Here is a 27,993-nt window from a genome sequence, read left to right on the forward strand (position 1 = left end):
AGAGAACATTCTGAGGGTTTGAGGCGCTAGTCGCTGGGGAAATTCTCTCCGATCGCATTCAAAGCTCGGTTTAATCCTGCACATCCGATTTTTTCCCATTCCGACTCGTCTGCTAATGAATTACTTGTATGTTGTATAAGCTGCTATGTCTGCTGGCCTTCCTTCTACTACCGAAAATTCGTAGCCATTGCGAAATTCTGTCTCCAATAATTTCAGAAGTTCATGAACATCTTATGTCATTCAAGCTTATTGAAAATGAAAGCTGAGGCCAGACTACAAACAGGGTTGCCCATTTTCCGTATATTTACGGAATTCAGTGTTTTATTCGATCTCGGGTTGTATATTTACCAATCACCTGCTTAGCGGGAAAGGGGTGGGGGGAGGAGTACATAATATCCTTTTACTTGAGATAGTAGTCGTCGGTCTAAAAAAAAAGTTCAGTAAATTTTTACCTCTTATATTGGCAACCCTGTACATAATTGTAAGGATTTGGAAGTGTTCTTTTATCCCATGTGAGGGTGAATTGTTGATTTATAAACTTTACTATAGGCTATTGACTTCTATTTTTATTTGCTTAACACTACGAATGTTAAACTGTTCAGCTTGGCAGATCCGTCTCTGTCTCTTCTGCTCCCCCCCCATCACTTCATTATCCTAAATAATTAGTAGACAGTCCAATGACTGTTGCATGCGATGCATATTTCTTAACCGTGTGTGTGTGTGTATGTATATATATATGTATGTATGTGAGTGTGTTTGTATTTATGTGAGTGAGAGTGTATTTGTGTATGTATGTGAGTGAGAGAGTGTGTGTATGTGGGTAAGAGTTTGTGTGTATGTATGTGACTGAGAGTGTATTTGTGTGTGTATGTGTGTGTGTGTGTGTGTGTTTAAACTGCAACCCAGGTAGACGGAGGCTATGACTGACTCTAGCATAATGTTGGTTTGAGGAAAGAGAGAGAGAGAGCAAGCAAAAACATCTCTTCTGTTATTCTTCAAGATGTTTAGAACATTGCGTCACACACGGATGGAATTTGCTTTGATCTCTCTCTCTCTCTCTCTCTCTCTCTCTCTCTCTCTCTCTCTCTCTCTCTCTCTCCCCTCTCTCTCTCTTTTCTCTCCCTCTCCCCCCCCCTCTCTCTCTCTCTCTCTCTCTCTCTCTCTCTCCATTTCTCTCCATTTATCTCTCTAGCTAATACTAATACGTTTTTTGTTTATTATAGTTAGGAATATATTGTCACTACATCCGTCGGTCTATCTATTTTCCAATCTGCGAAATTCTTAGCAATGGCCCTCACTTGTTAAAAAGGCATGTAACTTTCTACTCATTAGACAATTTGTACAGTGAATATATCTTGTGTTTACAGGATGTTTGTGATTATGTGTGTATTTGTTCCACGAGCCCAGAGCCTGCATTATATAGCGGGAAAAGCTGCGCTTAACAAATGTGCACTATTATTATTATTATTATTATTATTATTATTATTATTATTATTATTATTATTATTATTATTATTATTATTATTATTATTATTATTATTATTATATTAGTATTATTATTATCATATTGCAGGGGGGTGGGGGTGTCGCCGATGTCTAATTTATAGACCGCCATCACCTGGAATTGTCGGGGTTATTTGGGAGGGGGGGGGGGTTGAGTGGGAGGGAGGAGGTGGAGTGGGGTTTGACAAAGTACATATTTTCATCCCACTTTCACTCAACAAGGCACGGAATTCAAACAGAGAGACATACGCTTAGGATAGGACTTTGGTTGGGATGTTTGTTCATCACAATAACAAATATACATGACGCTCACATTGACTTTATAAAGGATAGTAGAAAATCCCGGGTTAGAGGTCACCACGTGTCATTGGGCTACGGTTTAGAGATCACCCCATTCCTTTGGGCTACAGGTTAGAGATCACCCCGTTCCATTGGGCTACTGTTAGAGATCACCCCGTTCCATTGGGCTACTGTTAGAGATCACCCCGTTCCATTGGGCTACGGTTAGAGATCACCCATTCCATTGGGCTACGGTTGGAGATTACCCCCGTTCCATTGGGCTACTGTTAGAGATCACCCCGTTCCATTGGGCTACGGTTAGAGATCACCGTTCCATTGGGCTACGGTTGGAGATTACCCCGTGTAATTGGGCTACGACTGGAGACTGTTTAGTCGTGCTTTTATAAAACACCTCATTTGATTTTGGTCAATCTCTCTCTCTCTTTCTCTCTCTCTCTCTCTCTCTCTCTCTCTCTCTCTCTCTCTCTCTCTCTCTCTCTCATTCTCTCTCTTTCTCTCATTCTCTCTCTTTCTCATTCTCTCTCTTTCTCTCATTCTCTCTCTTTCTCTCATTCTCTCTCTTTCTCTCTCTTCTCTCGTTCTCCCTCATTCTCTCTCTTTCTCTCTCTCTTTCTCTTCTTCAGTTTCTCTCTCTTCCCCCCCCTCTCTCTCTCTCTCTCTCTCTCTCTCTCTCGACACAGGATGACACAAATTCTCACACACACGAGTACAAACGGCAGTCTGATGTTTTTATCATTGAAGTCGAAGTTCCTGTTTTTTTGTTTTGTGTGTGTATGTGTGTGTTTGTGATTGTTTGTTTGTTTTGTTTTAGTTGATGAGTGGAAGGATTGATTCGATCACGGGTTGTGAAAAGTGGGGTTCGGTACACCAACAATCAACAATAAATGATAGGGAACGTCACACGACAACTGTAACTGTATTCACTTGGTATTGTTAGAGTTATAGTATATCTCTTGGATCAAACTACGCCGCATTTTGACTTGCACCAACTGATGATGATGGTGATGATGATGATAATGATAATGATAATGATGATAATATTAATAATAATAATAATAATAATAATAATAATAATAATAATAATAATAATAATAACAATAATAATAATAATAATAATAATAATAATAATAATAATAATAATAATAATAATAATAACTATTAATAATAATAACTATTAATAATATTGATGATGATGGTAGTGAAGAGGACAATGATAATGATAAAAAAAAAGTAGGACTGACGTTACTCAGTGCCCTGGCTAGTCAACAACAACAACAACAACAAAAGCAACAACAACAACAACAACAACCTGATGATATGCTACACCTCCTGAGTACACCCGACCTCATTCATTATATTCCATTACCCAGTGCCCTAGCTAATCAACAACAATATCAACAACTACAATAACAACAACAATAACAACAGCAACAACAACAACAACGACCTGAAATGCTACACATCCACTGAGTACACCCCATTCATTATCTTATTCCGTCACCCAGTGCCCTAGCTGGTCCGAAATTCTAGGGTTATTATATGTAATGGTGTAGGTGGCGTTACGTGCGCCACCCAACCAATTACCACTTGCCTGATGGCACTAATGATCGGCCTAATCATTCTTGCTGTCGGTGGCTTCACGGCCATTCTCACCTGCACTGACAAAACACATTTATTTAATTTTTGTTTGTTTATCTATTTAATTAACTGAATTATCTTATTAATATATTTATTTTATTGATTGATTGCTTTATTTATTTATTTATTTATTTATTTATTTATTTATTGCATTAGCGTGAATTTTAATTATTATTTTTTTTCTCTAGATTATAATAATTTATTTGTTCGTTTAACAAACAAAAAAAAAAGAAAATTCTTGTAGCGCTTGTAGGTAAAACACACTAAAGAGAGAAGAGTCAGTCCAGCTGACGTCGCCTGTCGTTGCTGTTTTTATTGTTGTTATTCACTGTTATATCTGTCATTATTGTTTTTTTTAAATCGTTTTCCCCTGTTATGACCTCTGTTGTAATATAGTTAAGTGATATAAATTCCAATGAAAAGAGGTTGTTGTTTGTGATAGCAGCGAGCAGTGGTATTGGCGACCATTCTACGAGATGATGATTCTTGTTAGTAATGGCAGCATACCTCCTCCCATCATTGTCTGGCAGGACAGTTACTTCCCTTTCTTCCCTGTCTCTCCTCCATCTCTTCTTCTCCTTTCTCTCCTCTTCCTTCCTTCCTCCCCTCCACCTCCTGTTCCCTTTCTGATCTTTCAACTTCCTTTTCTCTCCTCATCCCAATTATTATTGCCAATGCTTATTAGGCATTTGAACAGTTTTGAAAGCTATTCTTGTTCATGAGTAAGAAAATGAGCCCTCAATTTATCACTTTGTACTGCTCTGTATATTATACTTGAAATAGATCTTTTTTTAAATTTTTTTGTTGAAATACTTTTTAAAAAAAAATCCTTTATTCCCCCCGAAAATTTGCCTTTAGGCTCTCTTCAAAGGATGGCTTGAATAGCCCAGTCACTAGTACTAGTGCTATACTACAAAGTGAGATAGGGTGAGATGATTTGCTCAGCAGAGCGGTGGACTCAAAACTCAGTCCCACAATCAAAGTCCATACAGCTGTTTTGATTCCCTAATATTATGCTGTACTCTCTCTATCTCTCTCTCTCTCTCTCTCTTTTTTTCCCTTTCAGGCATGTATCGACGACAATCTAGATATGGTGGAGTTTTTGGTGGAGCTTGGAGCAGATGTGGACGTTTGTGACAATGAGGGATGGACGCCTTTACACGCCACAGCATCTTGTGCTTTCACAGAAATTGCCAGGTAACAACAATCACTTCAAACTTTTCTTCTTATGAATTTAAATTTCATGATTGTCATGTTAAACAGCTTTTTAAAAATTGAATTATGTCTCGGTTCTAGAGTATGGTGCGAGTTGTCCTCACTTTCAGTTGAAAAAAATAAATTGCAGTCTCGTAGAAATTATTAATTGACCATACTAGGTATATGTAAATATATACAGATTTCATGAAGATTCTGGACATTCCAATGTTTTTTTTTTATTAATTATTTATTTTTTTCAAATTTAATCAATTTTGTTTTCCTCCTCCTCCTCTCTCTCTCTCTCTCTCTCTCTCTCTCTCTCTCTCTCTCTCTTCTCTCTCTCTCTCTCTCTCTCTCTCCTCTCTCTCTCTCTCTCTCTCTCTCTCTCTCTTTCCCCCCCCCCCCCCCCCCCCCCCCCCCCCACTTGTCTAAAATTTTTGGTTTTATCCTTCTAATACATGCAACTTTTATTTTTCATATATCCATATAGATACCTCATTAAGCAAGGGGCTAATGTCGCAGCAGTTAACAATGATGGAGACCTACCTTACGACATTGCCGAAAACAAAGAGATGGAAAATTTATTACAGTACGAAATGGACAAACAGGGTAAGAATAGTATAAATGAAAAATAAAAAAATAAACTTCCCTTTATTCATCCCATTGGGGAAATGTTTCTCTGGGGTCTATCCCAAGGGAAGACTGGAATAACCCAGGCATCAGCCGCCGTGCAGCGCCACAATTTGGGCTAGGGCGAGGTGACTTGTTCAAGGCCACACAGCGCAGCAGCAGGTGATCTAACTCGGTACCTTTTGGGTACGAAGCAAAGACCTTTAGTCGTGCAACCGTTTGTACTTTAAAAACTGACATTGTTTTCTCGCACTATTTCCTTTTTAAGGTTGCCCATTTTCCATACATTTTGTTTTAAACCCTCAGTATATTTTCCAATCACATGCCACACGGAAAAAAGGTAAGTACATAATGAATGCAGTTTTAGTGGAGTTCAGCACTCAGAAAGGGGTCGGTCAATGTGTTTGTGTAAAAGTTCAGTAAATTTTTGTGACCTGAAATTGGCAACCCTGACTTTTGACTATTTTATTTTACAGACTTGATCAAGGTAAGTCCATTGTTTCACATCAGTAATCTTTCTGTTAAAGAAAATTCTTTATTTCTTTTCTTTTTCTTGCTATTCAAGTAGTGTGATATGGCTTTTTTTTAATTTTTTTTTTTACAAGCCACGCTTTTTTTTCTTTTAAGCATATGATGTAGATGCTGCCAGGAGTGGGTGGGGGGTAATAATGTAACTGTAGGATAAGATAAGGGGGTCCCGATAGCTCAGTTGGTAGAGCACTTGCTTCACACGCAAAGTGACCAAAATCATCCCGGGTGCAGTTGAGATTTTTTCTGAACCCCCCTCCCCCCCCCCTCCCTTTCCATCCAGCAGTGAATGGGTAGCTGAGTGTTAGGTTGGTGGAAGGTAGGTACATTGCGATAGACTAGCGTCCTATCCAAAGGATAGCAAGCATTTGCTATTATTGTCTGTTTTACGCTATAGAAACTGGGATGAACTCCGGCTGCATGGGTCCAATGGCTCTAAAGGACCATTTTTTTTTTTAAAAGGATAACATATAAATGAAAGTGAAGGAGTAATTATGATATTTTCTTCACTCTTAACTTTTTATTTTTTTCCTCCTACCCAGGCATTGATGCAGATGCAGCTCGGTGTGAGGAAGAAGAACGTATGCTAGAGGATGCCAACTCAATGCTCCAAGACAGTTCCATCAAAGAACAGGTCCATCCCAAGACTGGGGCTACCCCTCTCCACGTGGCAGCCGCCAAAGGATATCTCAAAGTCATAAAGTGAGTCGTCCACTTGTTGGTTGGAAGGAGTCGTGTTAATATTAGTGAAGCATTGTGTGTGTAAATGAAGCTTAATGAGATGCATTTAAAGTGATGGAACTGTTGAAATGTGTTTATTCATATTATTCAGAGTTGCCAACTGCCCTTCTTTCTTGTGATTACTTTGTTTTGTATTATTTTTTTTGGGGGGGGGGGGGGGGGGTCTTAAAAATGTTCTGGCAGGATTAAAATAATCTCATTTTATCCTTGATTCCTGATAATATGGTGATGATTTAAAAATTAATCGAGGTCCCGATAGTTCAGTTGGTAGAGCACTCGCTTCACACGCAAAGGGACCAAGATCAATTAAGGATGTAGTTGAGGTTTTTTTCCAACCCCTCTGTCCACTCAGAAGTAAATGGGTAGCTGGATATATTAGATCTGGTGGAAAGTGCTTTGCGATAGACTAGCGTCCTATCCAAAGGGTAGCAAGTAATTGCTATTGTCCATTTCATGCATGAACTCTGGCTCCATGGGCCCGATTGGTCTGAAGGACTCTTATTTAAAATTAACAGCCTAATCCTGTTTTGATATGGGGTATGGGTTGACAACTGTGTATTTTTTATTATTTATGGTCAATGAATTTTTTTTTTTCGGGGGGTGGGGAACATCAATCACATCACTCTCATTCTCTCTTTTCATTGCAAATTTTTAACAGCGTCCTGCTGCGTGCCAATGTGGACATCAACGCAGAGGATGTAGATGGGTGGACCCCACTCCATGCCGCTGTTCACTGGGGACAGGAGGACGCCTGCAAGGTTCTCATTGAAAACTTCTGTGACATGTTGCACAAAAACCATGCAGTGAGTATACGTAATAGAATGAGTGTTTCTAGGAGTTGATAGTGAGAGTTGTGACAAAGCCGTCACACACATTTCCATGAATTTTGGAATTTAATGTTTCTGCTGTTGATGAATCCTACTTACTTATCCGAACCAGCGACCACCTGAGCTCTAGCCCTTCGGTCTTGTGCCATGACGTAGAAGTTAGACACCTTTTGTAGTTGTTCCAGGTGACCATACAGTGTGTTACTGATGCTTGGATTTGGTGGGAGGAATGTGCATCTCAATGAATCCTACAGTTTGGTTCCTTTCTACAGGATTTCCGCAAGGTTGGGAAAGAAGTCAATTGACTTTGTGGATCTGGAAGTGGTTCTTGGGAATTTGTCGAAGTGTCTACTTCTTCAACGTTAATACTGTGATAGCATTATTATACAGTGATGATACTTTTCCGCGGATCCGCGGAAATCCGCGGTTTTCTTTCTTTTCCTCGGTTTTCCTCCTCAGATCCTCGATCCGCGGATATTTCCTTCATTTCCTCCTTTTACTTTTTTTTTTTATATAATAAATCTTTAAAAAGTACCTCCTTTTAAAAAAAAAAAAAAAAAAATATATATATAAGATTTCCTCCTTTTACTGGACTCCGGGCGTTTTAAAATTGTACTCAAAAGAAGTCATCCTGCCTACTTTCCTGTGGTGCAAGAATGTTCTAGGTGAGTTTTCCGTTTTTCCGAGACTTTTCCTCCTTTTTGACTTTTTGTGAGTATCATCACTGATTATTACTATTTCTATTACCACCATAGCCACACCACCACCATACCTCTACAACCAAGTCAACCTCTGCCACCATCTTCACCACATTAAAAAAAACAAAACAAAAAAAAACAAATTGAGTTTTTATATACCGGAATATCCACGAAATGAGCTCAAGAAGCTTTATAAGGTGACCAAGCCAATAACACTTAACAAGGACAAGAAATGATGTGTGTAAAGCACTAATACAATTTTGTAACAGGGACAGTGGTCAGGTACTAAATTTTACATCTGAGTGCTACTCATAGCACAGGCTTTTGATCTGAAGTGAATGTCAACAATACCACATAACTGATTCAAAACGAATTATGACCACTAACTTTTTATTATGTTTAATTTAGTCAAGAACTGTGACAATGTTTTTTTTTCAACAATACTGATATTATGGTTGTTTTTTGTTTTTGTTTTAAATTTGGGAAGAAATTCTGCCTTAAGTGGAAATCCCTCTAGCAGCTTTTAAATTCCTGTGACTAGAAAATTCTCACCATAACAATTTGGGTTGAACATATGACCACTTGTTTTACGATTTTTCTACAATCATATTTTACCCTAGAGTGGAGTTTATGGGTCTGGGAAAAGTCTGGGATTTTTTCCTCTCAAGTTGTGTGTTATGCACTGTATTATGTATAATTTACATATTATATATGATTTGTAAACATTTGAGTGTATTCCTCTTGGTGGGGACCTGTGCTTGTGTCTGGATGAGACTTTTAGGTGATCTCAAACTAAGTACTAGTATGTTCTTGGAATTTACATCTGTTTCCTATTTGAACTAATTCCCATTAGTCTTACCTTTTCTTGGGTGCTTTAATTGTCATTCTAGAACTTTTTACAATCCCATTTTCTTCCTTTTTACTGGCACTGATATGACCTTAATGTGTTGCAAGCGCTGTTAAACCCTTAAAAAACAAAACAAAACAAGGGGAATCACTTGCCTACAAGCAGAAGTTACAATTACAAGCAAAGGAAAAGAATTATTTCTCTATCTTAGGATTGTTTCAGTCATTCATATGGTGGCAAGCACAGACTCCCGTTGCCGTTGGAATTTGTGGAGGAGGTATAAAATTCCTTTTAAATTCTTGTACTTCATTGATATGCATTACCAATCTATCTCTCTTACAGGGCCACACAGCTTTCGATTTAGCAGAAAAGGACATGCGGAAATTATTAGAAGAATTAAAAGAAACACAAGCAAATGTAAGTTTCAACTGTTATTTTAATTTTAAAAAAAAATTTTTTTTGCTTCCCTATTATGCTTGTGTCGTAGGCTGTTGTTAACAATGTTGTAATTTGGATGATAACAGTAAGTAACATAAATATTTTCAGTCACCTATCTAAAACTGTGTTTTGGTTGGCAAAAAGAAATGAAAAATTTCTGAAAGTCTCAATTAATACAAAGTAAAAATTAGGAAGTATGGCAAATGAAATGAGTCCTTTATGAAAAAAAGTAGTCCTTCAGGGCCACCAGGCCCATTGAGCTGGAGTTTATCCCTGTTTCTATAGCGTGAAACGGGCAATAGCAATTGCTCTCTACCCGTTGGATGGGACACTGGTCTATTGTAAATTACTTCCGCCAAATCCAGCAGACCCAGCTAATCAATTACTCCTGGTCAGACAGGGGGTTCAGAAAAAAATCTCGACTGCACTCGGGATCGATCGCGGTTCCTTTGTTTGTGAGGCGAGTGCTCTACCAACTGAGCTATCGGGACCCCTCCTTTATGAAAATCACCAGAAATTTTGCTATTTTTCAAATTCTTGCTTTGCTAATTGAAAATTTTTTTTTTTTTAAATGTTCTTTTATCTTGTGTTTAGTTTTTTTGTTTATTTTTGTTATGTTTTTTTTTTCTCTCCCTTTTTCCCCCCCCTGACCAGATGCGAGACAAACAAGATGTAAATAGTGATATCATCATCTCATCGAGTCATGGCAGGACCAGGCGGAGCTCTGTCACCAGGATGAGTGTAGACCAGAAGCAAAATGTGATACAACGTAATCTGGATGAGGAGAGGGCAGCAATGGCAGCATACAATCCTATCAAGGAGAACACCGGAGATCTCATCAATAGTATAGACTTGTCTTCATCCACAAGCACAGACACCAATACCACTACCACAACGATTGGGGAAGAGTCCGAAACGGGTAGGTAGTTGTGCTGTACAGATGACAGAAGAAAAAAAGTAGTCCTTCAGAGCCATTAGACCATTGGGGCCGGAATTAGTCCTGGTTTCTATTGTGTGGAAAGGACAATACCAATTGCTTGCTACTCTTTGGATAGGATGCTGGTCTACTGCAAATTACTTTCCACCAGATATAACAGGCCCAGTTGCAATAACTTCTAGTTTATTTGACAGCGACTAAATTCAATTCATGGGATACAAGCCTGAAATTAATCTAACTTTTGACTTTGCCCCATACCTCTGTCTCTGACTTTTGCCTTTACCCCATTTTCTTGTCTCTGAAAATAATTTGACTTTTGCCTTAACCCCGTTTTCCTGTCTCTGAAAATAATTTGACTTTTGCCTTAACCCCGTTTTCCTGTCTCTGAAAATAATTTGACTTTTGCCGTTGCCCCGTTCTCCTGTCTCTGACTTTTGCCTTTGCCCCATTCTCTTGTCTATGAAAATAATTTTACTTTTGCCTTTATCCTGTTCTCCTGTCTCTGACTTTTGCCTTTGCCCCATTCTCTTGCCTCTGAGAATAATTTGACTTTTGCCTTTGCCCCGTTCTCCTGTCTCTGAAAATAATTTGACTTTTGCCTTTATCCCACTCTTCTTTTACAGAACGTAAGAATGAAAAGAACAAACAAGTGTCCCAGCAGGTAGGCCATTCGCATTCTCTACAATTGGAAGAGTTACTAATCTTGGGAAACTGGTCCTTTAAAAAAATGTTTTCCTTGTTCCAGCCAAGGTCTTGGATTGTTGGATGAAGACATATGGAATGTCTCTATTTGGGGTCTTTTGAAAATTATAACATGTCATAACATCACATCAACATCCATGACCTATTGTTCCTTTTTTTTTTGTTGTGTTTTTTTTTTACATTTTGGGTTATTTTTTTATTAAGTAGATAAAGAGGCTAATTTGAGGCATATTCATGTCGAAGTTCGAAGCCTGCCACATTATAGACAATCATTGTGTGAAAGAAGAAAATTGCATTAACTCTGTACACAACTCAATCGTTTGACAAGTTCTACCTACTGATTCTCTTTGAATCTGAGATATGTCTTCTGACTGACCTGGAACATGTGCAGAGTTGAAATAAAATATATTTTAAAACTGACTTGTTTAATTTAGTGTCTCAGGCTTTTGAACTTACAGAAATATATATATATATATATACATATATACACATGTATGAGTGTGCTTTATCATTTGTGTCAGGACTTGGAACCTAGTCTGAATCATTGCCTCATATAGCCGCTAGATTGACTTTGCGGAGAGCGGTGCAAATCTTTTGGACTGGGAATGTCCTTTCAGGGTCAATAGACTTTGTCTGCTCTCTGTGTAGATTAGCATGCTTGTAGTTCTAACAGCTCTGGGATTGGGTTCACCCAAATTCATTTGGGTAGGACAGTCATTACTAAAATATTTGGGTATTTTGTAATGTTGTTTTTCAGATGAATTCCTTATCCTACTTGAGATGCTCTATTTGCTTATAGAGTTCTCAACCTTGGATTCTTTTTATTATTAGTTTTTAATAAATTCAAGTAGTATAGCTAGATTTTATTCTTCTTCCAGGTTTTTATAATTTAAGATCTTGACATTTATCAAATAAGCGCTAATATCTTTTGCTTCATTTTCTCTATCATGTAATCCTAGTCTTGTCCCATTAAGTGTTTGTATACACCGACTTTATATAATGGATGTTTGGATTTTTCGTCAAGGGACACCATCAGTGTCAGTTGAACTTCATTGAATGCCATGCAGGGTCCAAGTCAACTTTATGACTTAAAAGTTATCAACATGGGGACTGTGGGGTCATGTGGATTTTACTCTAGTTTTACAGACGAGTAAAAATCATAATAGAAACATGTATTATCACATTAAAATCGCAGGCCAATCATTATAGTAAGCATGTTAGAGTGTAATGTGGACTCTTCAGGTGTGAAAATGAGAGGATCGAGGGAAAGGGATGACATGTCTTATCAAAGAAATACAACGCTGCATTTTATATCATGTCAAAAAAAAAGATTTGAGGGATGGGTTTATAGTTCGTTGCACAAATATACACTTGACTTCCAAATTATTTCCACTTGGTCTCCTAAGAATAAAAAAAGAGTTTGTGTATGTGTGTTGATAAAAATTTGCTGTTAGAAATAGCATCATCTTCTAGTAACTGACCTCTCCAACCCCTCATACCAATCAAGCTGCCTTCCCAACCACTGTCGTCTTGGACACGACCTGCCAGCTCTGGGGTGGAGACACGAAGACAAGACAGCAACATGCCAAAAATAGATGAGGTGGCAGAGGCCGATAAACCTTCTACCACAATCACAACTACTCTACCAAAGCCAACCCCCTCCACCACCACCACCACTACTATCATCTCCACCACACCTTCCTCATCCGTTATATTGGAGGATAGTAAGACGATTACCACCCCGACCACCAATCCTACCCCTACCACCACCACCACTTCTCCCATCACTACGACTACCACTGACGTTTCCAAACCAGTGGACAGCAACAGCCTTTCGACTCTAGACCGACTTTCTAGTACTAGTACGTCCAATGACACCCAACCGACGTCGTCGTCTAATGTAAGTAGACAGTTGTATGTTGACGGTGTGGACCTCATGGTTTGGTTGGTCTTCATTCAAACCGTAGTTTTTATTTGATTTTGGATTCGAGTTTGATTTACCTTGAATGATTTGTGGTTTAGAAATACAAAGAAATAGTGGAACAGTGTGCTTATCATCGACTAGATATTTCATGTTTTCTGTTTTGTATTGTGTCTTTTTGTTTTAGATTCAAAGAAAATGTCATTGTTACTGCATCATTGTTTGACTGCTTTTTTTAATGCTTAGAGTTTTGTCTTTTATTTTATGAGCGCCTTTTCTACAACGAATTGTCAAGTTTGTCCGATTAAAATCAAGCTTCTAATCAATGGATTAAATAAATTATTTCTCTGACCTATAAATTTCCAATTGATAATATCAAATTAAAGAAATTAAGGATCAGGCACCAGTAAAAGATAAAGATCTGAACAAGTGTATATGAAAGGTGCCAGACAAAGCAAGAAAGAAAAATAGAAGAATTAAAACCATAAATGGTAGCACGTCTGACCGGTAATCAAAAAGTCTGAGGTTCGAGCCCCAGTCGAGGGTCGACTGATTTTTTTTTCTGTCTTGCTTTGTCTGGAGATTCATACACCTGTCATACACACTTCAGATCTTTATCCCATTGATACATTTCTGACTCTTAACATAATTTTCTTTCTCAGAATTCTAAATTTGACTTCATCATCTTTCTGTAGCCAATTTGAATTGAGCAATATCAATTTGTTTTGCTATTAAACTGAATTTAAAGTTTGAGAGCGTGAACAAGATTCGAAATGAAAATAAATTCAATTTTTAGAGATAAAAACTTATTTCTAGAAACTATACAGACTTGACAGTATCCTTGTTGCCATATTGGTACTAATTATTGTTACTAATATAATCTTTATAGCTATATGATCAGAGCTGCCATTTTTACCAATGAATTGGGAATCTGCAGATTAGTTTTTTTTATCCAAATTTGGCCCAAATGGATTTATAAAAAACCAAAACAGAATGGGTGAGAAATATTGGTAGTTTAAAAAAATTAAATTAAGATGTAGGTGTGTGACCAATTTACAAGTAACTACTGTACATTGGTTTTTAAAAATCATGAAATAAATAATTTCAGTGCAGTTTTTTACAAATAATAATATTATTATAAATAATCATTAACTTATCTATGGGCAATGGGGTTCATATTCTTGAAATATTGAATTTTACTTTAGAGACAGATTTATTGGTGAGTGGCAGGTCTGTGTCTTGTGCAGTGCTTGGTTACGGGTGTACAAGTATTGGTGATGGGAGCTTTTTGTTGCTTTAATGTGTCAGTGGGGTTTCATATTTTAACATTGTTGCAAATATCTTTTTTTTGTTTTACTCCCAGTGATGAGATCTTTTTTAGAATGATATTTTTCCATAGCATGTTAATCATTTAGAAACATAATAATTCTACATCAGAGTTATTGACTAGTAGAATATATGCCCTCCTATCACCCCATTGCATGGCTTCAGTTATTGCCCTGTCCAACCCTAAACAGATTTTGTTTAATGTCTTTATGTTGAGGCTATCACTTGGTTTTTTTTTTTGTTTTTTTTTTTTTAACTTCACCCATCCACACAAACACACAATGAGATGTGCCCTGATTTTTCTTGTTTCAGCCTCCTCCAAGACGGAGAACGCGTGTGCTAGAGCAAGCTCACATTTTCCAGCACTTCTCTAAAACAATAGTAGGAACCCGAAGCCTTCCTTCCCACTCTCCTCACCCCCATCATCTCTCCTCCTCGTCTCTCCTTTTATTCCTGCTTGCATTCTGCGCCCTTGCTTTATTATTATTATTATTATTATTGGCATTTTTTCACCCTGATGCTGTATATAATATGCTCAATAATCTTTTCTCTTTGACTGTCTATTAGCCGTCTTTCCATTGTATATATGTCATTTGTTTAGATATCATATTACAATATCTAAACAAAGCTTTTAATTTGGTGGGTTGAGAATCCCCTGAGGGCTGGGGGAATGCCCCCATCTTGTGGACCAAAGGATTTCACATAGGTCCAACTATGCTGTTTCCTCTCTCTCCCCCAATATCTGCTGTCCCTTTCATATGTTTCCAATGACTTTATAACTAGTCCACTTGGTTTTGTCCAGGTCCTGCATGGATGTTTAGTATTCATTCTCTACATTGTCTCACTGTAAGTTATTGATATGCTAGTATTATAGTTTTTTTTAAAAATCCCTCCCCGGGATGAGAATTGAAAGTGGCCTTTTTATTTGACATAATATAGATTGCTCTTGGGAAGAACTTCAGTTTCATGTTATAACTCATCCCCCTTGTCTCACTTTCTTTTTTTTTTTTTTGGTTGGTAAAGCAGATAATCTCTTGCTCCATAACATTTTAAGTGGCCCTGATGTGGTTGTCTGTGCTGTATAAACCCTAAAACCACGAGTAAATAGGTTTGATAAATCCCTGATGCGCCAAAGCATGAAAACCACGAGTAAATAGGTTTTGATAAATCCCTGATGACGCCAAAGCATGAAAACCATGAGTAAATAGGTTTTGATAAATCCCTGATGACGCCAAAGCATGAAAACCACGAGTAAATAGGTTTTGATAAATCTCTGATGATGCCAAAGCATCTGATGGTGTTTTCATCCACTCTAATCATGGAAAATTCATTGAGTTTTTACCCCCCCCCATGTTGCATGCAACCTTCTATCATGGTCGCCTTCACATGGCTAAATCTTTTAGAACTGTCTTCAATTTAACGACATCTCATCTTGATTCCCATTCAGCTAGATTAATATTCATCATCCGCCATTTTCAAACACAGTTGGCATTCCATAGCTATTCTCACTGTCAGGCTCCCAAACACAATTGGTATTCCATAGCTATTCTCACTGTCAGGCTCCCAAACACAATTGGTATTCCATAGCTATTCTCACTGTCAGGCTCCCAAACACGGTTGGCATTCTATAGCTATTCTCACTGTCAGGCTCCCAAACACGGTTGGCATTCCATAGCTATTCTCACTGTCAGGCTCCCAAACACGGTTGGCACTCCATAGCTATTCTCACTGTCAGGCCCCCAAAGCACAATTCCTCTGGCTTGACTCACACCACGATCAATCTAGTCTGCCGCACTCTATTCCCTTTTTATTTTTGTTTGTTTGGTTGCTTGTTTGTTTTGCTATGCATTCTTTAAATAAAAAGAAAAGAAAAAAGTTAACCCCAAAACTATTTTGTGAGGAAAAAAAGTTTTTTTTTTTCATTGTTGTATTGTTTGCTTGAACTGTATTTATTTATTGTTTGATGTTCAATTTTCAGTGGCTAAGCTTTGACGATGCTGACTTTTATTTGCAGACTAACATTTATAGCTGATTTTGAAACCAATGTTGTTATATTTTATATGTACCTTTTTTTTTTTTGCACCACAATGACAATTTAAGAAAAAAAAAATTCCACTTGATTTAATCATGTGAACAGCATCACTGCCATCCAAATATTGACCATATTTAAAATATGATAATTACTTTTGTATTAAAACACTTGCTGCCTTGCTTGGCTCACCATCTGTCTCTCTCTCTCTCTCCTCTCTTGGTTGTTCTCCTCCCCACCCTTTTACCCCCACCCCCCACCTCTATACCTCCTCCATCTCCCTCAACTCCCCCTCGTCCCTCTCCCTTATAAAGGACCAGACCAGATTGACCCTCCCAGGATTGGGAGGAAGTGGCAGGGACCTAGTGTCTCGGTCTATTAGTGTTCCTGCCAAGTTGCCCACCGATAAGGTGAGTTATTTGCCAGGGCAGGTAGTAGGGATTCTAGGTGAAAGCAGTTATAAAAAACGTTCTGAGAGAAAGGAATTTCTGCTTGATAGATATTCACTATTCAGAAACATTCATAGATATTCACTATTCAGAAACATTCATAGATATTCACTATTCAGAAACATTCATAGATATTCACTATTCAGAAACATTCATAGATATTCACTATTCAGAAACATTCATAGATATTCCCTATTCAGATGTTATTCAGAAACATTCATCGTCTTTTAGTGACTTCTGGTATGCCAAAGGGCATTTGTTTTGCATTTACTTTTCTAAATTGTTACTGAGCAGCATTTCTCTAGATGCCTCACCAGGTGACCTCTCATATTTTCTTTCTTAAATTTATGATTTTCATTCGCCCTCTAAGACAAAATTTCATTAAAGCTGAAAAATTTTGCCTGACACTTAGATATGATTTTATTTTGTATCAGTGGGGGTTCATTGCATTCCGAGGCTTCCCTGAATTATGGAAATAACATAAAAGTTGAAATTGATATTGACTGTTGAATGAAAAAACAGATGATTAGCATATGTGCCCATTTATTGCATCCAAATTGCTCCAGTTTGTATATCTATCATTGGCAATGCAAGACACGTCTCCATATTTCCTGTACATGCGCTTTACTATTTTCTTTCTGAAACTTGACCATTTTAAATCCCTTCTTTGATTTTAAAATCTGTAAATTACTTCCTGATTTTTATAATGAGTACGTGGTTGTGGTTTTAAAAAATACTTTATTAAAGATTAGATCCGACGCCTTTAATGATGAAATCTGAAAGTGCAGATTATTTTATATCTCCAATTTGATCAAATTCAGATATTTGAACTAGCTAGCATTGATAAACTCATTGAAAGTGGTTTTATTCTATCTACATATGGATGGATCTATGTTAACATTTCAAGTTAAAAATAAGTTCCATTCGTTTATATCATTTTAAAGTTGACTTTATAGACCATAGAGAGGAAATTGTTTTGGTCATAATCAATAGTATCATATCGAGTTGTTGACAGTTTAAAACATTTTATTGGATCTTAGATATTTCGGATATAAAAGACACGTGTTGAATTTATGATTGTTCCCGGTTATAGTTATTAGTTGACAACAATAATAATGATGTGTTAGGCTTGTGTAGCAGCAGAGTGTGGAATTAGGAAGCATGCAAAGTCTCACTCTTTTATTTATAACCTGACTTGTCTTTTTCAGGTCAGCGTTTAATTTTGCACGAATCTCTCATCAACCCTTAATCATAAACATCAGCACATCCAATCTATTGCTTGTCTTATCATTATTGATCAAATTATGACGGTGCTATCTGATACTGATGGCAGTGGTGAAGATAATGATAATAATAATGCTAATTATAATAATAATAATAATTATAATAATTATAATTTCATAATTATGATAATAATTATAATAATAGTAAAATAACAATGATAATAATAATAATAATAATAATAATAATAATAATAATAAAACGTTAAGAATTGTATTTGATCAAGGGCAGTTAATTGTCATTGATGAATTTTTAGTCAAATTCCTTTGCAAAGAACTATTTAGCCCACTTTCACTCTTTTTTTCAATCCCTACGTGTGCGTAACATTTTCTCTCACTCGTGGCTTGACACTGTTCACACCTTTGAAGTTAGAAGTGGAAGCGTTTAGGTTGTTCTTCCTATGTCAAAAAGTTAAATCTTGACTCCCAAGTTTTACAAACTGAAGTATGTATCAAGGCTCTGATTCCTCTTTACTTTGATTTTACTTTCTGTTGAAACTTAAATTTTCTATTCCTTCCTACACACCATATTGTGGGGTGTAATGATATGCCTTTATCTACATCCTAGATTTAAAGAAAAATTGTTCTTATATAGTCTTTTTCCAACTTAGACGCATATTGACAATGATTTTTTAAAGAGATTGAACTAATGTGAAGAATATGGGTGATCTAATAATAGTTCTACACTAGTAATGGCAAAGCGATTAAGTAAAGCCAATGTAATGATTCAGGCATACTTGCATCTGTCTAGTTGATCCATGATGATTTTAAGATCTTAGGAAATCTCAAATATATCGTATTATTACACATCATAAAAAAAACTGCTTGCAGATTTTAAAACTGCTTGCAGATTTTGCACACCACATCCCGATTCCTGATTTTAAATTTATTTTTTAAAAAAAGAAAAGAAAAGAAGACATCAACTTTTTCTTTTTCTTTCCATGCCTTGTGCCCCTGATCATTTTCAGTTTTTCCTTTCTAACTGATTTTCCATTCCATTGTATAAACGTGCAGGGTTCTTGACACCATGAAATGACCTTTAACCTTAACCCAAACATCGTCCCTTACCAATCTTTCCCCCTCCCCAAACCTCTTTCCTTCCTCCACTACCACAACCACCACTACCACTACCACACCTCCGATCACACCTCTTCTTGCATATTTGTCAACATTGATCTATATTATGCATGCATTTGACACTGCGTGAATTTGACCCAAACAGCTTGCCATCATTTTATTGTGTTTGTGTGCGTGTATGTATTTCCTGTTGTTTTTTAGTTGCTATCATCATCTACTTTTATTTATTTTTAGCATACTTTTTAAAAATCTTTATATATTTGAGTGATACTCATTTGTCATGTTGGAACTTGTTACTCTCTTAGGTTTAATACTCAATCTTTGATTGTTATCTCAATGTTAAGCAAGCTCAAAATAAGTATTTATGAATTGGTTTTATTTTTACCATTACCATGTTTTCCTCCATAATGAGATAATCTGATTATTATGTATTGTTTCCAAATATGGAGAATACAAACGTTACTGGGTTGTATATGTGTTCTTTTTTAATCATAAATCTTGAAGCTTTTCAAATTAAGACTTGAAAATGTAAATTCAACTGAAGCTGTCTGCAGTGAATATTTATTAAAAGAATAGTATTTGTCAAAGGGGAGGGAAGACTTACTGGCAATTCTAGGTCAACCATCTCATGATCACAGTTATATCTTTTAACAAAGAGAGATTGAAAATATCATTATAAAGTGAATAATGCCAATTTTCAGATTGATTTTGGGTGCTTTTAAATTGAATCACTCTTAAAACGTGTTTAAATTGATACACAATTGCAGAAAGCTCTTCTTGAAAACTGAATAATCTTTATGTCTCCGTGTCCCAATTATAATCTTTGTGTCTGCGTGCTCCAATTATAATCTTTGTGTCTGCGTGTCCCAATTATAATATTTGTGCCTGTTCGTCCCAAATAGAGGATTTCCTATCTTTCTTATTTATTTATTGAATCTGAACGCACTTAATATTGCATCGTGTTGAAATGAGCATATCTAATGTCCTCACTTTTTACCACACATCTTAAAAGTTGTTATCAGGCCTGCTTTCAGTACAGACAGACATGATATACGTTTGCCCGACAGTACTCGTAATACAAAATGGTATTCTGAAGTGGAAATGTAATGAAAGACGTTATGTCAAATCTTTACCATCACATTCGTATAAATTCTTATTATGTTATTAGACCTGTCAACTTTAAAAAAATTTAATTTGAAGAACTCGTCGGGTAAAGAAAGAGTAGTTACGATGCTTAATTTGACAAATTACCATCTTGCCCCTTATCAGAATTCTAGGTGCATTGTTATTTGAAATAACCGTGTTACATTCATTATGTACTTTAAGTACTTTTTCTATCTTGGGTTGGCCACCGAAATGTCAATCAAATAATTCAGATTAAAAATGTTTATAATTCCTTATTTTTACCTCTCAATATGTAACTAAGATCTTTTTTATCTAAATATTTCTAAAGGGAGAAAAAAAATGTCATGTTAATTATTATTTAATTTTTTAAACATTTTCTTTTGAAATTGGGTCCTGTTAAATTCATGATTAAAAAAAAAGGATTTATATTTTGATAAGGATGTTGAGTATGACTTTGGAGTGCTACAGCTTTTAAAGCTGACTTAAGGTACAATATTTGATACGAAACTTTGTTGTAATCAATTATTTTAAGGTATACATTGGGTTTTGTTTTGTTTTTTTGTTTTTTTTTGAATGGGTACTTCCCACTGAAGATTTCAAAGAATGGATTTTAAGATTGAGACAGACCTACCTGTTTAAACCAAGTATTAATAGATTAATGGCCTTGCATGAATTTTGATCAGCAACACAATAGCTATTTCCAATGTTTTGATATCAATGAATGAGATCAGTGCTCTTCAATGCATCATTCAACACTTATCCTGTCTGACCGCTCTTTGCATTTTAAAGAGTAAAACATAAACCATAATTAGACATGTGAATGTGGAATACAGTAATCAAGGTTGCCAATTATATTTACGGAATTCACTATTTTATAAACCCTCAGTATATTTTTTCATCACCTGCTAAAGTGAAAAAAGTCAGTATGCAATGTGTTTTTACTGGAGTCCAGCTCTCAGTAAGGGGGTTGTGTAAAAGTTCAGTGAATTTTTGCTTGATGAATTGACAACCCTGAGTAAGCATGGCATCTTGTCTAGTCATGACATGTCTTTTGTTTAGAAATTTTTAACAGGCAGTTTTGTTTACGTTTTTAGTTATGTTTACTTTTGTTTGCCATTGTTTGGTCTTGCGTTTTTAATTTCTCATTTTTGTTTGTTCCTTCTTTCTTTTTTCCTTCCCCCCCAATCCCCCAACCTGAAAAAAAAATTAATGAAATAAAATAACAGGACAACAGCACTCCCTTATCATACCTGTCTTCAAGCCGACATCGGTCATCATCATCCAATACTACATCATTATCATCAACCACCACACCAACATCATCTTCATCTTCATCCTCATCATCATCGTCATCACGAGCCACAGAACCAAGTGCTACCAGCAGTAATGACTTGTCCGTGCCATCATGGCGGCACGGCCTGAGGAAGACGGGAAGTACATCTATGGTACACGAACGTATGTTGTCAGAAGGGGAAGATAATGCCTTACCCCGTTCAGCTTCAAGTCCTCGACTGGCGCTGGACGCCAGACTCGATTCTGTGAGTTGTAGCACCACCGTCAAGTAAAACTCCTTTTTATCTTACATCACACCAATTCACTAAATAGTCAATTTGTCCAACAGTATGCTACAAAGTGATACTGGGCTGCTAGAAGCAGTGTACTGTAAAAAGTAAAAAACAAAAACGAATATAACAGCTTCAAAAAAGAACAAAATTACCAAACACGAAACGTTTCAGACTCAAAACTGTTCCTCAGCCTACAACAAAAAACAATAAAGATATAAATACATTACTAAATTCCAGATAGAGGACAGAGATAATTTGTAAATTTGTAATTCTTCTGCTCTGTAGACTTTCCAAGATTTTTCTACAGAGCAGAAGACCTACAAATTATCTCTGTCGTTTATCTGGAATCTAGTAATGTATTTATGTCTTTATTGTTTTTTGTTGTTTGCTGAAGAAGTTGTTTTGAGCCCAAAATGCTCCGTGTTTGGTATTTTCTTCTTTTTTTTGAAGCTGTTATACTCATTTTTGTTTTTATTACTTTGAACAGTATGCTTCAATCATCAATGCACTTCTATCTTGTCCAAACATCCCTTAAGGTGATCGCTGTGTTAAGGTGAGAAGAACTGCTGTTTGCACATTTATCACTAAAATAGAATTATTCTTATCCCATTTTGGCATGTCAATTAGATTTCTCTAGTCGTTTGTCTTTTAGAGACTCTTAGAGAGTTCAAAGATATACAGAATGCTTTGTGCAATACTTTTACAAACACGTATTTAAGGAGCATGTTCCCAGATTACACCACAAGATACGTTCCCCCTCCCCCCTCCCCCTCTGCCTCTAAAATTAGGATTTTTGATTCCCATAATGCCACAGAACACGTAGAATTTTTGTGTGTGTGCCATAGCTAGTTGTGACAACATTTAAGGTGACACATCACTGGCAGATGGTAGGGTTGGAATGAATGAAACCCAGTGGTTGTCTCACTAGTAATTGACTTACCCTTAGATTTTCATTTGATTTCAAACAAGAATTTTCTAACACCTCTCTGCATCTTGTTTTTCATTTTGAGATTTTTTTCTTCTTATTTTTTTTACTCGGGCTATTCTTGCACAAATGATTTCAATTGTCCTTTTATGGAATTTAAAGAAAAAAGATAATATGAAAATCTCTAAATCTGTCTTAATTAAATTTGAAATTTGGACTAGTTTGGGGTTGTATTTAGAAGAAATAAAATTCTCATTAAATCTACATATATAAAACTTATAACTTGTCTCATTGGAATTTCATTTAAATGAGCAGCTATCGTTGACCATGTTATGATTTATAACACATCTGATTCTGATATTTTCAAATGTATTGGCCCAAACTACTTTGATCTCAATTGTCTCTATTTTGCCGAGTAAACTATTTATATGTTCAACAACAATATGTAATTTAAAGCTTTTGTTTTTAGGATATCTGGTATAAGTTATCAAGTTTTTTTCTGTTTTTGTTTGTTTATGAAAAATATATTTTTATCCGAAAATTGCTTCTGTTGTAGGTTTATTACAATATACTATATGTGTCAGTGCATGACACAATCACTCGAAAGGTGAAAATTTTGGATTTGCATTTTTTTGCATTTTCTGAAAGAATATGCTCACCAGCTCACCAGAGCATTTTAAATCTTTATTTGAAGTAAAGTTATGGTCAGATGTATGGGAAAGGTATACAGCAACTTTTCTCAAATTTCATACTTTTTCAACTTGACTATCTGTAAAAAATATTTAGAAGTGAAATTAAGCTTTGATATTTCCCGAAGATGTACAAAAAGGGCTGATTTAATCACTTATGACAAGAACGCATTTTTGATCAAAATTGACCTTCTAACTAAACTTTGCATTATCTGAGTTCAAACCTTTTCACCATCCGACTGATTATGTCATTCACTGTAACATATATATTATTAGTAAATTGGTAGCACTGTAACTTATATCCAATGTATGAATTCGTTTGCCCATAATATACATACATCTGTTTAAATGTTGATTTCATGCATGTTCGTGCATCTATGATTAAATACTGCTTTGAATTTTTGAGGGATTTACAATGTCTATTCATCCCACAGTTACAAGAACGCCTCTCGGCCAGACGTCCTTTCGCCAGTACTGGTTCCTCTATCTCCACAACCGCCACTACTTCCACCTCCTCAACCACCTCCACGGACTCCGATAGCAAACCTGAGAGGTGGGTCTTTCTCCAACATGTCGTGTGTTGAATTTGTCATCATTGAATTTGTTTTTATCACTGTTATCATTGGTGTTGTTGTTGTTGTTGTTCCTTGTTTTCATTGTCATTCAAAATTCAAAATCTTTAAGTCTGGTTAAGTGAAGTATGTGCATGCTTTTCTTTGCCTAATAACACGCTTCTCATGCCTTTTGACCCACTCAACCAAAGATTCAAATAAATTGATATCCCTTAAAGTCTGGAGCAGTTTTTTTTAACAATTTCATAGAGGAATTTTCAATTAGAGTTTTCGCCGTTTGATACAGAATAAGAAACCTGTCATATTTTATATTTGTGTGTAGATCAGAGTTTTACAATTTTAACACGTAATCTCTTCGATTGCGTAAAGAACAAATCCCCTTATTTATATCAGCTGCTCATACCTTTTTCATTTCTACATAATGAAGTGACGTGCTTAATAAGGGGAAAGTGAAATAATAGTTATTGTTTACGAGTTATTCTCTGTGTTATACGGACTAGTTGTTTGTTATGGAAATAGGTCCTGGATGTAAAACTTTGATTGTTTCCAAGCGTGAGCAAAGGATTGTTCTTATTCTCTTTGATCATAATCATACAGTGTTATCTATAATTTGCTGTTTTTTTCAGGAGTTTTGCATCTCTAAGATGTATTTCTTTTGCAGTTAAAAAAAAAATACAATTAGGATGAGGAGATGGTAAACAATAAAAAATATTTTTTTGTCTTGAGTCTCTAAATCAGACCTGCCTAGTACAGTCCACTCCTGATAATCGCAACTCAGTTAATCGCAACAATACCAAGAAACGGAATTAAATCCATATAAAAGTCACTGGTTAATTGAAACAAGCTTTGGTTAATCGCAACAAATTTTTGACCTCAAAAAGTGGTAAATTTTAAAAAGTCAAAACAAAATCTTATGATTAAAATTTATCATAGGTGAAATCATGACAGGTTGAATAATTGAGAGTGGACGGGGCTTAATGCTACAGTAGTGTGTCACCATCCTATTAGAGATAAAAGAGGGCAGGGCTTTAGTATGGGTTTGTGAGGTCATCAGTGACAATTGAATAGGGGGTCGAGGGGGCTGGGAGCCTGAGCTATATCCTTTGTTAGGGATTGACAACTGTGTATTGTGACCAGTGGGTTGTCTCTCATCACGGCTAATCTCTTTGACTCTTACAAATGTTGAGGATAAAAGATTGAAAGTGAATCCAATCTGAATAAGATGTTGGCTTGCATGACAGTTGTTTTTGCTTGCCAAAATCTATACAGGCTATGTGGTTTTTGTTTCAATCAAATTGTCTGTATGTCTCTTCCTACATGTTGCTGTTAGCCAGGGACCCCTTGTAAAGCGCTTTGAACATGTTTAGTGGATATTGCGCAATATAAAAGCTCTATTTTTTTATATTTTTTTTCACCGTACGAAAATGTTCATCTTTTGCCGCACTTGAAATTTACTCACTTTTCTGAAATGGTTATTAACATTGCAATATTTTATTTTCCTCACTGAGCAGTTGTCCTGGTGTCTTTCACAGTGTTAAGTCAAATATTTTTTTTTCTTCTTCCATGGAAATAAGAGCCTTGAACAGTTACGACTGTTTTCTGTTTGTTTTCATAGTTGTTGCCAGATAAAGCATAAGCAAAATTCATTGGTCTTGTGGTTTTGTGGGTCATCAGGTATCGTAATAATGGCTCGTGTGTGGCCACAGCAATCCAAACACCAGCTTGATTACAGTCGACCTTAGTTATTTATAGATTTTCAAGTAAACAACCCCCAGTCTCAATTTTAATCCTTGATTGCCTAAATGAAATTACCAAATTTATTGTTTTTAGGAGTAGATTTTGCTTTTTATAATTTAATGTGTTAGGGGGGGGGGGGGGGGGGGGGGGGGGGGGGGGGGGGGGGGAGGGGGGGAGAGAATAATTTTTTATTATTTGTCCCGTTTTTATTATTATTTATTTATTATTATTATTTTATTATTATTATTATTATTATTATTATTATTATTATTATTATTATTATTATTATTATTATTATTATTATTATTATTATTTTATTTTATTATTTTTTTTCATAACTTACATTCACCCTTACCGACGTATCTAATTGTTGATTTGGTTCAATGAATTGTTTCCTATATTTAGCTCACATTCATTTCCAAGTTCAAAGGAAAAGGACATGGTTTACTCCTATCCAAGTTATTTGATAATATAGTGGTTGGAAGTCACTGACTTTTTCTATGACCAAAAAAAAGAAAAGAAAGAAAAATGGTTTTATCAGTGGACTCAAAATCAGGTTTTCTCATGATTTAAAAAAATATTTTTTAAAAATTTAGATTGCTGTTGAAGTTTTTAGAATTGCAGTTGTGTTTGATTTTGGAGGGGGATTGATAAGTGAAGTGGAAAGTTAGGGAGCAGACACTGGTATAAGAGATCGATGAAAAAGTGTGTATGAAACTGCCAGACAAAGCAGAGAAAAAATACAAGGAAAAAAACCATCCCCAAAAAATCAACCTGCCTTGACAGGGGAGGTCTGCCCCTGTACTGAAAAGGCAGGCCGATTTTCATACATACATGTTTCATACAGACTTTTTCACTTTTAACTTTAACTCACTCAACCCTAACACCGACTATATCCGTAGTTTACCCGGATTACCTTTACCCCATGCCTATTTATTACATTTTTCTCAGACAAATTATAGGCGTAGTTAATGTTTTTAGTTTTTACATGTTAATGGTAGTTGAATAAAACTATCTATGCACATGCTCATTTTTAATACATTTTTTCCAATTTTCCAATTTTGAAAAGTAGAAAAAATCTCTAGGATTAAGTGAGTTAATTTGATTGATAACAAAACTGGTCTTCAACAGACCTAAACAGAAAGTTTTGGTTAGATTTTCAAAGAAAGTATTCGTTTTCGTATTGATGGACCTGGTAAAAAAACAAAACCTGCCATACAAGCATAAATAGAAAAAAGAAAAAGGCAGTTGTCATATTAATAATTTAACTTGGGTTTCATTAAACAAAATTTAAAAAAAATACTTTTAAGTTGAACTACACAATAGCAGATGGATGTGGGGTGAGGGTTTGATGTCACATTTTACAATTACTGTCTCTGCTTGTGGAAAACCCATTATAAGATCACGAAGCAGTATAGCATAGCGTATTTCAATTTTTAGGGGAAATTCTCAACCGTCCATAACTTTGCAATTTCAGTGAGTTTATGATTCAACACCGTTCAATTTTTGCAAGAAGGTAGTACTTGTCCAACTGTTTCTATTCTCAATTAACAAATTACGTTATTTTCTTCACTTTGATGGTGGTTGAAAATAAGTTTATTTTTTGAACAATTTATTTCAGTTTAATTAATTAAATTTTTTTATTTGTTTACTTTATCATTAGTCTTTATTTATTTTTAAAATTTTTATATAACGAAATAACCCTTTTATTGAAATGTAAACAATCTCTTTTTCATCTGTATCTTTGATGTTTGAGGTGTGCATTTGTAATTGTGTCTGTCCCTTAATTATGTCAAATACAGAGCGAACATTGATGGCGATAACTCACATGTAAATAATATTGTAAGCTCTCATTGGGTTATTTTGTGTGAACAAAACCTACACATCATACACATACAGTGAGCCACAATATTTGGACACTTGTCTCAAATATGTGGGTTGTTAGATTAATTATGGGACTGAAACAAGATGCAAATTCATTGCCTCAACATAACAAGGGATGAAACTCGTACTTAAGTCTTCTGAAAGTATCTTCCTATCAACAGAAGCTGTTGATCTCTCTCTCTCTCTCTCTCTCTCTCTCTCTCTCTCTCTCTCTCTCTCTCTCATCTCTCTCTCTCTCTTCTCTCTCCTCTCTCTCTCCTCTCTCTCTCTCTCTCTCTCTCTCTCTTCTCTCTTCTCTCTCTCTCTCTCCTCCTCTCTCTCTTCTCTCCTCCTTCTCTCTCTCTCTCTCTCTCTCTCTCTCTTTCTCTCTAATGACCCCTACTTATTATAAAATGATAAAGGTAGTGTCTACATACTGTATTCATATA

General features: G+C 35.9%; 1 protein-coding gene across 25 annotated transcripts in view; it reads left to right on the plus strand.

The window, feature by feature from the left end:
• LOC144967440 (protein phosphatase 1 regulatory subunit 12B-like) overlaps positions 1-27,993 on the plus strand; it is a 91,164-nt gene that overhangs the window by 17,782 nt on the left and 45,389 nt on the right. For 3 of the 25 annotated variants that reach the window (XM_078904692.1, XM_078904703.1, XM_078904693.1), the window contains exons 2-12: positions 4,508-4,638; positions 5,129-5,247; positions 6,339-6,498; positions 7,196-7,340; positions 9,252-9,326; positions 10,002-10,266; positions 10,908-10,945; positions 12,494-12,886; positions 16,577-16,672; positions 21,420-21,731; positions 23,807-23,925. In XM_078904692.1, coding sequence (XP_078760818.1) covers positions 4,508-4,638; positions 5,129-5,247; positions 6,339-6,498; positions 7,196-7,340; positions 9,252-9,326; positions 10,002-10,266; positions 10,908-10,945; positions 12,494-12,886; positions 16,577-16,672; positions 21,420-21,731; positions 23,807-23,925 — 1,853 coding nt within the window. Of the gene's footprint in view, positions 1-4,507; positions 4,639-5,128; positions 5,248-6,338; positions 6,499-7,195; positions 7,341-9,251; positions 9,327-10,001; positions 10,267-10,907; positions 10,946-12,493; positions 12,887-14,545; positions 14,615-16,576; positions 16,673-21,419; positions 21,732-23,806; positions 23,926-27,158; positions 27,198-27,993 lie in introns of all 25 variants that reach the window. The other 22 variants (XM_078904701.1, XM_078904713.1, XM_078904702.1 and 19 more) reach the window with 15 other exon arrangements.

This window comes from Berghia stephanieae, chromosome 3, assembly GCF_034508935.2.
Source record: "Berghia stephanieae isolate SIO BIC M18660-M18661 chromosome 3, UCSD_Bste_1.3, whole genome shotgun sequence".
Classification (NCBI taxonomy): Eukaryota; Metazoa; Mollusca; class Gastropoda; order Nudibranchia; family Aeolidiidae; genus Berghia; species Berghia stephanieae.